The following is a 15,001-nucleotide window of genomic DNA, read 5'->3' as shown; positions in this document are numbered from 1 at the left end:
ATGGGGTCTCCTCCCAGGGCAAGCACATTTACACCGCTTTACAGCCTTAGCAGAGACCAAATTCCACCCTGTCAAGCTCTGATTTCTCACAGATTCCAAGGAAGGGCTTCCTAAAACACGAGGAATACAGGCTCTTTTTTTGGACAACGGAGCCCCAGGTGGGGGGAGCTGCTTCACAAGCCCAAAGCCAGCAAGGGGAAAAAGGACGGGGGCGGCGGCAGAGGGAAAACGCCACCACGATGCCAACAGCAGCGTGATAAAGACATCCGCCAGAGTGGCGGCGGCGGAGTCCCCAGTGTGCCACTGAGGGGTTCAGTGACTCTGAATAGTTCAAGGGCGAGGATAGCAATCCGGCGGAAGACAGAAAAGGTCACAGAGCGGCTTCAAACACCCGCTCACTTTCAATGCTCATGCACTGGAATTAAGAGAAAGGAAAGGAAGCAGAGATTCACCTCCCTCACCTAAAAGATTTTTTTTTTTTTTTAAAGAGCCAGCCTCCCTGCTGGAAGACTTTTTTGAATGGAAATTGGGGAGAGTGTGGAAGAAGGGAGCAAGGGAACTGGGGAGGGAGGGAGAGGGACAAGCTACCTGCGGAAGAGAATTATTGTGAGGCAATTAGATCCTGTTTGGTCTTTTCCCCTCTCTCCCACTACTTTAATTATACAGAAAAGCCACTAGTGACGGAGATGGGCTGGAAGAGAGAACTCTCCAGGTGTGCATCTGGTATTTAAATTAGAACCCAAGGTAGATAACCTTGGTAAGGGGGGAGGACTGAGAGGGGAGGTGTGGGGGGGGACACAAAATAAGAGTTTTATTTCAGGCCTTCTGAAGAAAGGGGGCAAGTGATTTCCATCAGTCCCTCGAGAGACGCTCAAGAGATACCACAGCTCCTTCGTTGGTGCAATGCATATCAGCGAATTTCGTCTTTGTTCCAAGAATCTCAGGCCAAAGGCAGCTTGGCGGTTTTTGTTTTCCCTTTTCCGATTTGGGTGTTGAACAACAGCAGGCAAATGGGACACTGAGCCGGAGGAACAGGGAGGAAAGGTAGCGTGACATCCTGTTTGCAACCACAGTCCTGACACAGGATCTGGAAACAGGAGAGGGGTGGCTCTTTCCACCTGTGGTTCCCCACAGAGGTTGGTCTTTCCTGCCCCTCCAGATAAGTGCCTGGGCAGAGCCTTAGGTGCCAGCTGAAGGCCAAAGAGCACAAAGGCCTCCTGCCTTCTGGTTCTCAGCCGTGCTGGACAAACCCAATGCCACCAGTCCAAATCCTGATGAGAAAGGAGCTGCTTGGCTGCTGCCACTACACTCTTGCTTTTCAAGAAACTGTAGCCTTGCAGAGTGCACAGTATGATGCTCTTGGGAGCTGCACTAGAGCTGCATTAGGTGCTTTTCTTAAGGAAACGATGGGAGTTTGTTGATTATCTGGAACCAAGCAGGCAGCAGTGCACTTGCCTTCCCTCCTCCAACCCATTTGCCACCACCACCACCACCAGGGTTTCTTAATATACTGTCCTAAGGTGGCGGTGTTGCCTGTCGGCATCTGCGCACATGGAAGGCTGATGCCACATCCTGGCAAGAGGTGTTGCCAAGTCCCAGGCCTTGGCCCTGAGAAGCAGGTTTAGTGGCCCATCCACAGGGCTTCGGGGCAGCAGCTTTAAACTCGGGACCCTTAGTGCCTCTCAAGGCCCAAGTCAAGGAGTTTTGCAATGGTGGAGATGACTGTTCACCATCTTTATTTTAAAAGCTCACTTTTCTGGAGCTCATTCACTCACCGTTCTGGAAAACATATGCTTCACCCTCCCTACTTCCAGTGTTTCTCCAATTTTCTTGGGAGAACACGGGGGGGGGGGTAATATTATTGCTCCAGGTTTTTTTAAAAGGTGTTTTTTTACTGCTAGGTCTTGTGGCTGTGTGGCAGCCCCATGATACCTCAAGTCCTGACCTCATGACATCACTATGAGATATTTGGGTTGGGGGTGCTGAGAACTGGCAGCCTCACTGCACCCTTTCCCCAAGCTGGTGCCCTCCAGGTGTCGCTGGCACAACAGGGTGGGCCACCCCTGAGCAAAGAGATCAGATAAACTGATTAATATGCAACTTGTTATTGATGATTTAGGGAAGGGGTTGGCAACCTAAAGCCCATGGGCCAGAAGCAGGCCACGGGGGTTGTTTAAATGGCTCATAAACCGCCCCCAAACCGAGTCCCCGCGCACTGCACAAAACCGCAGACGCGATCTGGCCCACGGAGCAATCTCCGCAGGAGTGAACCAGCCTAGGCGAGGTAAACCTTGCCGACCCCTGATTTAGGGCAAGGGGTGGAACTCAGGCCTGGGAGCCAGATGTGGCCCCCAGTCCTCCGTATCTGGCCCTTGAAACTCCTTAGGACATTGCCCCTCCCCAGCCCTGCTCTGTGGCTCCACAGAGTGCTTCTGGCCAGCTAGAACCTGTCCCTTGAATTCCAAGGATGCCTCTTCCCTGCCTGGAAGGGTTATTTGGGTGTATGTCAGCGTGCGTACCCTTCGGTAATTAATTAATTAATACCACTTAATGCCAAAATCAATTTCTAAGCGGTTTGCAAAATACAAAAACCAGCCAAATATTAAACATCCATAATTAAAATACACGCTGAAAGAATCCTTTAGGAAGGGAAGCATCATATTCACTGGCTCTGGCCCCGTGTGCTGCTGGCATGCAGCCACACACCCCCAGAAGCTCTTTCGTGGGAGGATATAGTCCCCAAGCAGATAAAGGCTCCCCCACCCCTGCTTCTGGTTATCTTGGAGTTACTGGGAAAGGGCTCAGTGGGTAGTGCACCGCATTGGCAAGCAGAAGGTCCTAGGTTGGACCCTTGGCATCCTCAGGTGGGGCCTGAGAGCTGCTGCGAGTCAGGGTAAACAATGTCGAGTTAGATGGACCAATGGTTTGTACAAGGCAGCTTCCTAGGCTCCTATGGATGCAGGAAAGGGGACAAAAAGGGGAGTCTGATCCTGCACTGAGAAGCAAACAAGAGGCCCCACCCCCACCCATCTCCAGCCCCCAGCATGGAAAGAAACAGCTTGGTACCTGGCGGGCCCGCAGGGCGACCTTGGCATTGGTGGTCTTGCTGAGCTGGGTCAGCTCCGTCAAGATGTTAATGAGCTCGTCCGTCAAGGTCGGATCTCGTCCGCACAGCTGGTCCTGGAGAGGAGGAGGGGAGAAATATGGGGAAAGTGATTTGCAAACGTTTTGCCCAAGTGCCGCGGACACGGAAAGAGCAGGGAAGGTTGCAAAAGGCAGGAAAAAGCGGGGAAGGGTTCAAAAAACAACAGCAACAGCCCTCAAGTGAAAGAGGTTCATGGCTGCAACGGAAGGAGTTTTCCAATCCTTCCTATGGAAAACTCCTTCCGTAAACACAAAAGGATACGCCCAAGCCATTGACAGAGAACAGATCACTATTATTATTTTTTTAAAGTCATTACTTAAAATATTTTTTGTTTTAACATTTGTTTATTTATTGTGGTGCAGCACCATCCATAGACATAGTACTGCTGCCTTGGAGTTGTGGGGGTGGTTTTTGTAACATAAGGGTGTGTTGAAAGAAAAGACATTAAACAAATGAATAAAACATTTAGTGCTTTTTTCAGATCAAAATAATACAGAAGCAGAGGAGGCCTCCAGGTAGGGCTGAAACCTGGAGAGCTGCTGCCTGTCAGTGTAGGCAATACTGAACTGGATAGACCAATGGCATAAGGGAGCTTCCTATGCTGCTATGTTCCAATGTAAAATCCGTACACTGGGAAGACTTTGCAGGGGCATTACAGTCTTGGAACTGAGCTCTGTTCCCTGCCCAGCCTGGCCCACTCTGCAGCTCCTTTCCTTGATGTAGGCAAAACAGCCACTGTCACACACCTGAGCCAGGAGGATCAGGGGAACTCAAAGATCTGCAGAGAATGTGGGGGGAGAACATCCTCAAAATGAGGACTGAGCATGCTCAGCATCCCCGGAATGGTGGCTGGCAATGGAATGGAGTGTCCTGAAAGAGGGCAGGGAAGGGTGTGTGGAATGGAGCACCCTGGAAATGGGCATGGCTCACATCCTCAGCAGGAACACTTGCCATTGCACCTTTTTTAAAAATTTAAATTGTATTTTAATTTTTTGCGGGCTTCTGTTTTTACCTCTGCCTAGCATATGCTGCAGGCCACCACGATGTGGGCCTATTTGCAGGCTTCCCAGAAAGGCACCTGGGCTGGTGACTGTAGGAAAGAGAAGCAGCAACACTGGATTTGGGGATGGGGTGGGGAGACGGGACCTTGTTCTGGTCCAGAGTGGGGCTCTTGTTATAGGGCCTGTTTCACCCTATAGGGAGGGAGACAATAAGTCCCTTCCCATTTTAAAAAATTCCTCAACAGGTGATCCAAGCGAAAAGGAAGGAAGGAAGGAAGGAAGGAAGGAAGGGAGGAAGGAAGGGAGGGAGGGAGGGAGGGAGGGAGGGTGTTTGGGACCAGGGAGAGAAGTTTAAAGCCCCTTCCTCCTCGGAAGAAGAAATCGCCAAGCGAACGACAACAAGAAAACAAAGCAGAGTGGCGGCACTCTCATTGGCTCCGGCCTGCCCTGATTGGCAAAGGCGGCGAGCGAAAAAGCCTCAAACGGGTTCTTTGACAAGGCCTAACGCCTCCCCGGCACCCCCATGTAATTACACACTTGAGTGACTGGACTCTGAAGAAAATTGAAGGCCTGAGCTGCGAACAGCTGCCATTTTCTCTCTCCATCATGCCGGCATGATTACTTGAGAAATGAACAGCCCCAGCTCAAAGCTACTCCAGAATTCTCAGAGGAAATATGGCTCCGTGTTCAAATAATGAGATTCTTAAGGCAAGCGTTACTTACAATCACACCGCAAAAAAAGAGAGAGAAAGGAAGGGGGGAGGAGAGGGAGAGGAGGGGGGGAGAGGGGTTTTTTGTTTTGTTTTTCTAAAGCAAGGTATATCTTATAAATTAGTATTTAAAGAACCCGGGGACTGTCTGGGCAGCCATGTTACTTGTCAGCTGTTCTTATTAAAGAGGGAGGGAGGGAAGGGCTTTGGTTTTTAAAATTTGAGATTTGGCAATCGATTTTTTTTAGTGACAAGAATCCACAAAGTCTTTAGCAAAAAAAAAGGTGGGTGGGTGAGCAAGGGGAGATGAGGGGGTTGGGAAGGAGAACTCCATTAATTAGCATCTTCGAAAGCATGACACAGACTATGATTGATGCCATCAATCCTGGTGTTAACTCTCCCACGTGACCCATAAAAAGGCATTTTCTTCACTGAAGTGTTATTTTAAAAATGAGTCGAAAGGGCTTTTCCCTCTCCCTCCCTCCCTCTGCTCCCCTTTTTCAGGAACTGAAAAACTGGGGTACAATGCCCATGTTTCAGATCTATTTTTTAAAGGTGGGTGGGATGTTAGCGCCTCATCTTACAGCAAATAAATCCAAACGCAGAACCTTTGGTCCTCCAGAGGTTGGTGAAGAGAAACTCCCCTTGGGCCATGCTTGCTGTGGGTGTTGGGAGTTGTAGTTCAGCAGCCTCTGGAAGGCCCAAAGGTTTCCCACACCCGCTTTGAGGGTTCTTGCCAGTTAAGTCCTACTCAGAGTAGACCTGCTGAAATTAATGGGCCTATGTTGCTGATGTCTATAGACTTCCCTCTGCCTAGGATACAACCCAGAAAATATATGATGTGCCGTATTTTTCACTCTATAAGGCGCACCAGACCATAAGACGCACCTAGTTTTTGGAGGAGGAAAACAAGAACAAAAATATTCTGAATCTCAGAAGCCAGAACAGCAAGAGGGATCGCTGCGCAGTGAAAGCAGCGATCCCTCTGGCTGTTCTGGCTTCTGGGATAGCTGCGCAGCCTGCATTCGCTCCATAAGACACACACACATTTCCCCTTATTTTTTAGGAGGGAAAAAGTGAGTCTTATAGAACAAAAAATACAGTAATCAGAGAGGCGCCACAGCTAGAGGGCAGAGCATCTGCTGGGCATGCAGAAGGCTCCAGGTTCAATCCTTGGCATCTTCAGGTAGTCCTGGGAAGGACCCCCATCTGAAGCCCTGGACAGCCACTGCCAGTCAGTGTGGACGGGACTAGCTTATATGGCAGAATGGTCTGACTCAGTATACGGCAGCTTCCCGTGTTCCTTCAAGCCTTCCAGCTGTGCATTGAGTCCTGTGGATGCCAATTTGCACTTTGGGACAATGTGTTACATTTGGTATCCGAGCTGACTGCTGTGTCTGTTAGGGAGAAGAGAAGCCGCAGAGGCGCAAACTTTTCTTCCTTTCTTTTGCTTAATGCTATCTTATCTTTTGTCCCAATGCCCTGGGTGGTCAGTACATGACACAAACCTCCAGATGTTGCTAGACTGCAACTCCCTCCCTTCCCTAAACACAGGCTGTGATGGCTGCTGGGACCTGGCAACCCAACAACATCTGGGAGGCACCCGTTTGAGGAAAATGGATACAGCGACATTGTTTTGGGGTAAGCGGCAGCAGTGGCTGGACTGGTGGGGCAGAACACAGGGAGACCAGATGTTGGTAGAGTCAGAACCAATGAAGACAGAGCCACTCCATGATTGGTTGTAAGTAAGATGACAGGCTTGCCGTTTGAGCAGAGCGACTTTCTCTCTCTTTCATATATACTCATGCATGTACAATTGCATACACACACACATATCCATTTAGATACATTATTTGCAGCACCAGCAAAGAAAACCAGGGCAGGTATTTTGAAAAATGTGTCAGCGGATGGCAAAAGCAACTGTTTAATCTGAATAAACTAAATCACAAGAAGCCTTCAGACAATGTGGTTCAGTTATGCTTTGTATGCTAAGTGAGAATCGGGACCCTTAATTGCTTATGCTTTTATGTCAGTGTTTTGCGCATGCTATGTCCTATGGCTGCAATAAGTAAATATTGATTGCATTCCAAAAACAAACAAACAAAAAACCCTCCAAACCAAAATTTGACTTACAGAAGTTTGCACACTAGTCAGAGTTGCTGGCCACAGACGTACCGGTATATGTGTGTGAGAGTGTGTGTGTGTGTTTTAAAAAGGCTCCAGACAAGCAAACAAACCTCTGAGCAATGAATGGGGCTAGAAAAAGTCCAAAGAACAAAACCTCATTGACTTACGATAAGCATTGTCACAAGAAGATTCTTCTTGGTGACTTGGGCGTGGGAGAAGATGTAGTTGAGGACAGTGTTCATGTCAGTTTTGTTCTCTTCTCGAAGGGCGAAGACACACTTATCATAGTGACCTGCAGCCAGAATGCAAGGTGTTATGTATATACCGAGGATCCTTAATCAGAGGCGCCTTAATAGAGATCTTGCCTTACAGAAGATCAGAGAATTTGTCCATTACAGTATTGTCCACACAGACCACCAGTGGCTCTCCAGGTCTGAGGGCACTCCTATACTGTCAAAGGTAGATGTAGATCTATCAGTAGATCTCTGGCTGCTTTCGCAGTGGATCCACAAGGTTTACTTCTGTCTCCCAGTTGTAATAATGAATAGCGACTATGGCAATAACAAAACAGCTTCCCTCAGCTCCCACCCTGCCTCCCACTGTACTTGATCTTGCTTTTTCCTCCGTGGTGCTGGGAGAGAGCCCTGCCTCAAATCCTGGAAAGCTGCTGCCAGTCTGTGTAGACAAGAGTGGGTCAGATGGACCAACGGGAGGCCTCCTATGTTCCTTCCAAGAACAGAGAAGGACATTCCAGCTCCGCTTACCTGTGGGGTTCGGGTGATGCAAGCCCAAAGCTAGCAACCTGAAATTGCCTGAGCCCAACAGGTAAGTGGAACTCAAATGTCAGCAAAGTCAGCACCAAGAATTCCATAACTGGGGTGCTGCTGTGGAGAAGACCCTCTCTGTGTCCGGAGACTGGACCCCTAATCTGTCAGGTAGCTAGCCGTGCGCCTTATAGCAAGCCAGAGCACTGGTCCACCTTGTTCAGCATTGTTTACACTGGCTGGCAGCAGCTCCCAGGGTTGACAATGGAACGGACTCCCTCGAAAAGTGGTGGACTCTCTCCTTCGCTGGAGGTTTCTAAGCAGAGTTTGGATGGTCATCTGTCATGAATGCTGTAGCCAAGATTCCTGCGTCGCAGGGGGTTGGGATAGATGACCTTTGGGGGTCCCTTACAACTCATTCAAGATGCAAACACGAATCTTTCCCAACCCTACCTAGAGAGGCAGGAGCCAGAGCCTGAAAGCAAATGTCCTATCACTGAGCTATGGCCCTTCCAAGGTGCACCCTCGGCTCACACAGAAGATGGCCAAGCCCAGAAGCCTCTGCAACAAACAGAGCCTGCTTTGCACACAAATACTTGTGCAAAGTGAGCCTCGAGGGGAAGGCGCTTGAAACGCCACCTATCTCCCTCCTTAGCCTGCCACCTACCCCATTCACTGCTCCTTAAGAGAAAAGCCAGAACGCTGGATTTTCCATTACAAGGTCATCTGCTGCACAGATCTGGAGTGGAAATTAATCTCCCAATTCTCAAGAAGAGGATAGCAAGGCTTGCAAAAAGGCGACAGCGGGAGGGTTTCCCCTCTACATATCCAGAACTGAGAGCTGTGCAGTCTGCTACTGCCACCTGGTGGCCATGGGCCGCGGAAGGACATCAGAAGAGTCCTGTAGCTGACCAGGCCAGAAGCCCCTCCAGCATCCTGCTCTCACAGCGGCCAGCCAGATGCACACACACACACACACACACACACACACACCCATGGGAAGCCCACAAGCAGGACCTGAGTGCGGCAATTGTGACTCTCCCCACTTGCGAGTCCCAGCGACTGGTATTTAGTTTTTTTTTTTTAATAAATTTTTATTGGTTTTACAACATTTTTAAGAAAAACAAACAAACACAAAAAGTGACAAACATACACGAATAGTTTCAAAGATATTTTCATAAACCTCTTTTCTTGGACTTCCCCATACCCCCCCTCTCTGCATCCCAATGTCCATATTTGAACTAGCAACTCCCAATTGTTACTTTCTAATCTCTGTCATCTTAGTCCTCTTTTATTGTCTAACCTTGTATCCCTGTACCCTATTACTTCTGGCAACCACAACATTTTAACATTCATTCAGTTTATAGTAGTCCTTAAGATAGCTTTTAAATTTTTTCCATTCTTCTTCCGCCGTCTCTTTTCGTTGGTCACGGATTCTGCCTGTCATCTCAGCCAATGTCATATAGTCCATCACTTTCATCTGCCATTCTTCCAGAGTAGGTAAATCTTGTGTCTTCCAATACTTTGCAATGAGTATTCTTGCTGCTGTTGTGGCATACATAAAGAAATTTCTATCTTTCTTTGTCACCAATTGGCCGACAATGCCCAAGAGAAAGGCCTCTGGTTTTTTAGGAAATGTACATTTAAGTACCTTTTTCATTTCATTATAGATCATTTCCCAGAAGGCCTTTATCTTCGGGCATGTCCACCAAAGGTGATAGAAAGTACCTTCAGTCTCTTTACACTTCCAACATTTATTATCGGGCAAATGGTAGATTTTTGCCAGTTTGACTGGGGTCATGTACCACCTGTAAACCATTTTCATAATGTTTTCCTTTAAGGCATTACATGCCGTAAATTTGATACCGGTGTTCCACAACCATTCCCAGTCATCTGACATAATGTTGTGTCCAACATCCTGTGCCCACTTAATCATAGCCGATTTAACTGTTTCATCCTGTGTGTTCCATTTCAACAGCAAGTTATACATTCTAGATAAATTCTTAGTATTGGGTTCTAACAATTCGGTCTCCAGTTTTGATTTCTCCACCTGGAAACCGATTTTCCTATCCTGTTTAAAAAATTCCATTATTTGGCGATATTGAAACCAATTTTCTACTTTGTGCTTCAATTTCTCCTGACTTTGTAGTTTAAACTTGTCTCCATCCTGTTCTAAGATTTCCCAATACTTCGGCCATCCGACCTCCATATTGAGTTTCTTCACTGCTTTAGCCTCCACTGGTGACACCCATCTAGGGGTTTTATTTTCCAATAGGTCTTTATATCTTATCCAAACATTAAATAATGCTTTTCTAACAATGTGATTTTTAAAAGTACTGTTAACTTTGTCATACCAAAGATATGCATGCCAACCAAAAGCATTATTGAAGCCTTCCAGATCCAAGATGTCCGTGTTCTCGAGGAGCATCCATTCTTTCAGCCAGCAAAAAGCTGCTGCCTCATAGTACAATTTTAGGTCCGGCAGGGCAAAACCCCCTCTTTCTTTAGCGTCAGTCAGTATTTTGAATTTAATTCGGGGCTTTTTGCCCTGCCAGACAAATTTCGAAATGTCTTTGTGCCACCTCTTAAAACATTCCATCTTGTCAAGAATCTGCAAGGTCTGAAACAAAAATAACATTCTAGGCAATACATTCATTTTAATTACTGCAATTCGGCCTAACATTGACAGTTTCAGATTTGACCATATTTCTAAATCTTTTTTAATTTCTGACCAACATTTTTCATAATTGTCCTTATACAAATTGACATTCTTAGGTGTTAAATAAACCCCTAGGTATTTCACCTTCTTGACCACTGTCAAACCTGTTTCCTCCTGAAATTTCTCCTTTTCCATATCTGTTAGGTTTTTCCCTAAAACTTTAGTTTTTTGCTTATTCAACTTAAATCCAGCTACCTGGCCAAATTGTTGTATTATTTCTAAGACCCTTTTCGTACTAGTGTTTGGCTCTTGCAAAGTCAATACTAGGTCATCTGCATACGCTCTTAACTTATAATGTTTAGCTCCGACCTGCACACCTTTGACCTGCTGGTCATTTCTTATCATATTCAGCAACACCTCCAGAACCGAGATGAAAAGTAATGGGGAAATTGGGCACCCCTGTCGTGTTCCTTTTTCTATCTTAAGTTCCTCAGTCACAACATTATTTACAATCAGTTTAGCTTTTTGTTCAGAATATATTGCAGCCATACCATTCTCAAAACCCTGGCCTACCCCCATCCCATGAAGATTCTTCCTCATAAAACTCCAAGAGATGTTATCAAAGGCTTTCTCCGCATCCACAAAGATCAATACTGCTTTAGTGTTTATATTCACCTCCAGCTTTTCCAAGATGTCTATTACATTCCTTACATTGTCTGCTAGGTGTCTTTTAGGGAGAAAGCCTGCTTGGTCTTTATGAATCTTCTCCATCAAAACTCTTTTAAATCTTTTTGCCAAAATGTCTGCAAAAATTTTGTAATCCACATTAAGGAGTGATATTGGGCGGTAGTTCTTGAGTTGGGTCTTTTCAATCTCTGACTTTGGTATGAGTGAAATATATGCCTCTTTCCACGATTCAGGTGCCCTTTTTCCCTCAAGAATCTCATTACAAACTTCTCTTAGTGGTTGAATCAGCCATTCCTTCAGCGATTTGTAGTATCTAGAAGTCAGTCCATCTGGTCCCGGAGATTTGCCCAGTTGCATATTCTGAATGGCAGCCTCTATCTCTTGTTCTGAGATTCTCTGGTTCAAGTCCATCTTACTTTGCTGAGAGATATTTTGTAATCCATATCTTCCAAGGAATTTGTCTATATCTTCTTCATTTTGCGGGCCTTGGGTGTAGAGTTTTTTGAAATAACTTAAAAAACAATTTCTAATTTCATTGGGTTTAGATATGTTCTTTCCATCCACCTCTAGGCTTGTAACTGTATTAAGTTTCTGCCTTTTCTTCAATTGCCATGCCAAAAGTTTGCCACATTTATTTGCTGATTCAAAAGTCTTTTGCTTCATTTGCTTTATCTTCCATTCAATCTCTTGGTTCATCAATTCCATATATTGAGTTTGATATAACTTGATCTCTCTTAAAATGTCCTGAGACTTTGGTTTTGTTCTTAATTTCCTCTCTCCTTCCTTTATCTTTTCCAAGATCTTCTCTTTTTTCTCATTTTGTTTTTTCCTCTTTATTGAATTTTGTTGAATCAAAAATCCTCTCATAACCGCTTTACTTGCGTCCCAGATCACTCTTTTCTCCACGTCGGTCCTCAAATTTATTTCAAAATAGTCTTTTAGGGTCTTTTGGGCCTTCGTGAGAATCTCCTTATCTCGAAAGAGGGTGTCATTCATTCTCCATCTAAATTGACCAGTTATTGTGGGTTTCATCTCCATCTTCACGGCGTTATGGTCGGAGCAAGTTTTTGGGCAGATTTCCACTTTCTTAATCTTTGGAGCCAGTCCACTAGTAACCCAGATTTGGTCAATTCTGGTCCAGGTCATCATTGCTTGGGAGAAAAAGGTTCCCTCTCTCTCCAGAGGGTTCCTTGTTCTCCAAATGTCTATCAAGTCCATATTTTCTGTCATTTCGAAAAAAGTCTTAGGGAGTCTCCCTTCTTTAGTGACTGTTAGTCTTTGTGCCTTGTCCATATTAGTGGAGACCACGCCATTCATGTCTCCCATGATTATCATATTGTAATCCAGATAGTCCGTCAAAGTTTCATGAAGTCTCTTAAAGAAGTCAGATTTGCCTTCATTTGGTGCATAAATTCCAACAACTAGAAATTTTTCTCCTTGTACTTGTATCTCCACAGCCAGATATCTCCCTTGTTCATCTTTGAATATCATTTTTGGAGCCCATTTCTCCTTCACATATATTACCACTCCTCTCTTCTTAACTTTGTCTGATGAAATAAATTCTTGTCCTAGCCTTTTATTTGTGAGTAATCTCCTGTGGGCTCTGGTTATGTGAGTTTCTTGTAAACATATCAAGTCCAGTTGTTCTCTGTTCAAAATATGAAATACTTGTCTTCTCTTCAAAGGCCCATTCAATCCATTACAATTCCAACTAAGGAATTGCAAAGCCATCTTGTTATTTTCTTAAGGCTCCTCCAACAGCTCCAAGTTGTTGCTCTTCTTCTGATGGTGGTGGTTTTTGTCCAAACGAGAGATTCAGGATATCCAGTGCTCTCCTCTGTTCTGCAAGTACGTCCACAGTCCCCTTCTGTAGGTCCTCCTGGTATCTTGCCAAAAATTTGTCTTTATCTTGAATTGTCTTTATTTTCACTTTCTTTGCCTTGTAGTCGAATGACAGTCCTTGTGGGAACTCCCACCTGAAGCGGATAGAATTTTTCTTTAACAAAAGAACCAAGTCCTTGTAGAAGTTTCTTAAATCCAAAATGTATTTTGGTATGTCTTTAAAGATCTGTACAGCTGAATTTCCAATTTGCAAGGCCTTTTCAAAGTGTAGTCCTAAAATTTTATCTCTTTCCTCCTTAGATCTGAGTGTGATCAGACAATCTCTCGGTGTCTTTCTATCTTGCTTTTTACCCAGTCTAAAGGCAGTTGTGATTTTGAATTCGTCTTCCTCAAGGTCCCAGCAATCCGCAAACTCCCGTGTCAAATATTCCACAAGGTTGTCTCTTTCATTCTCCGGAATCAGTCTTAATTTTAAGTTTCTCTCTTTCCTCTGTAACTCCCACAAGGCCAAAGTTGCATCATGCTCATAGACCTTCTTGGCAAGTGGCTCTAATTTCTCCTGCGTCTCTCCAGCAGTGGCTTTGGCCTCTTCGGCAATTTGACGCGTGGTGGCGTTTTCCTCGACCAGTTTATTTATAGATTCTGTATTCTGGTTTAATCTTGTTGATATTTCTGTTAATTTTTGTGTGTTCTCTGAAGTCTGTTTTGTCAGAGACTCCAGAGTCTGGTTTATCTTAAGCAAAGCTTCTGTCACAGCTTCCATAGAAACGGCTGCTCCTTTGTCTTGTGCTGTTGTTCCAGCTAATCCGGCTGTTGCGCCTGAGATTGAGCCTCTTTTCTTTGCTTGTTGCAGCTGCAACTGTTGTTGTTGTTGTTGTTGCTTGATCTTGGCTCTTGTAACTATCTCTTCTTGTGGTCCACTCATGTCAAGGTCAATTCCCACGGGATTTATTCTCCCTTGGAAAATTCCACTGTCTTAGGCCGTGCCGGACTTTACTTTATCCTCTAGAGGGAGCAAATCAAAATGGCCATAGAAGGAAGTTTCCAAATACAAGAACAAAGGAGACAGTCCAAGATGTAAAAAGAAAGGAGATTAACACAGTCAAAGTCAATGTTGCTAAAGTCTTATAACTTCCAATTGCCACAGTTGCCCAGTATACTGTTTATACTGTTTCTTCTTATAATATACAAAAGTCAGGCACTGTGGAAACTTTGTATCAAAGTGTCTCTTCACAGGGAAAAGTCAGATCAGTGTACTAAAAAGGCAGACCGTTTCAAGCTTTCAAATAGATGAGATAGCAGAGGTTTTTTCCTCCAAATAAATCATGCAGTTGTTAGTCAAATTCACCTCCCCTCTGCCCTGCTTGCTAGAGGGGAGATCAAGGGTCTAAATGTCCGGTTTATATGATCAAAGAGCAGGTCTAAACGGATGCAAGTTTAGAGTTCCGTTGCTTTCACTTTCATGCAGTCGGGGGGAGGCAGACTTCCTTTGTTTAAATCTCCCCGTTTTTAGCCCAATTTCTGAAATTTAAAGGGTCCCGATAGTTTTCCAGCTCTTACTCACGGGAATTCAGTCCAAATTTTCTTTTCAGGAAGGAATCGGCGCTCTCCGCTTATGGCGACGCGGCTTCACTTCGCAGGCTGGGTAGCGACTCTCAGCACCGCGCTCTCTCCCGATGTCGATCCGTAGCCTTTAAAAAGGCTCTTTCACGGTACCGGGGGGCGCGAAGGTGCCCACCGAGTCTCCTTGTTCTCAGGCTTCAGCGCCTGGGATTTTAGGGGTCCCCCGCTCGCCGTAGCGGGTAAGACCCGAACTTGCGAAGCAGTCCTTCTCCGGAGCTCGGAGGTAGGACCGCCATTAAGCGCTGGCACCGACCGGAAGCTCCCAGCGACTGGTATTTAGAGTCAGAGTGCCTCCATGAATTTGCCTGCTCCTTTTTAAAAGCCATCAGAGTCCAGGAGTCGCAAACCATTTTAGGTTCACAAACACACGCGGATTTTTCATCAAGTGCTGTGGGTGCTCCTCCACTCAGGTCTCTTTTCCAGAATGGTTTATAATCAGTCCC

The 15,001-nt window shown here is 45.6% G+C and overlaps 1 protein-coding gene across 7 annotated transcripts in view; it reads right to left on the bottom strand.

Annotated features, from left to right (window-relative positions):
- ACACA (acetyl-CoA carboxylase alpha) overlaps positions 1 to 15,001 on the bottom strand; it is a 204,061-nt gene that overhangs the window by 125,651 nt on the left and 63,409 nt on the right. For all 7 annotated transcript variants that reach the window (XM_081172826.1, XM_081172824.1, XM_081172825.1 and 4 more), the window contains 2 exons: positions 7,151 to 7,275; positions 3,067 to 3,180 (listed from right to left, as the gene is read on the bottom strand). In XM_081172826.1, the coding sequence (XP_081028952.1) occupies positions 3,067 to 3,180; positions 7,151 to 7,275 (239 nt within the window). The remainder of the gene's footprint in view (positions 1 to 3,066; positions 3,181 to 7,150; positions 7,276 to 15,001) is intronic.

This window comes from Podarcis bocagei (assembly GCF_964188305.1).
Source record: "Podarcis bocagei genome assembly, chromosome: 15".
Lineage (NCBI taxonomy): Eukaryota > Metazoa > Chordata > Lepidosauria > Squamata > Lacertidae > Podarcis > Podarcis bocagei.
This window is presented reverse-complemented; position numbering and strand designations above follow the sequence as displayed.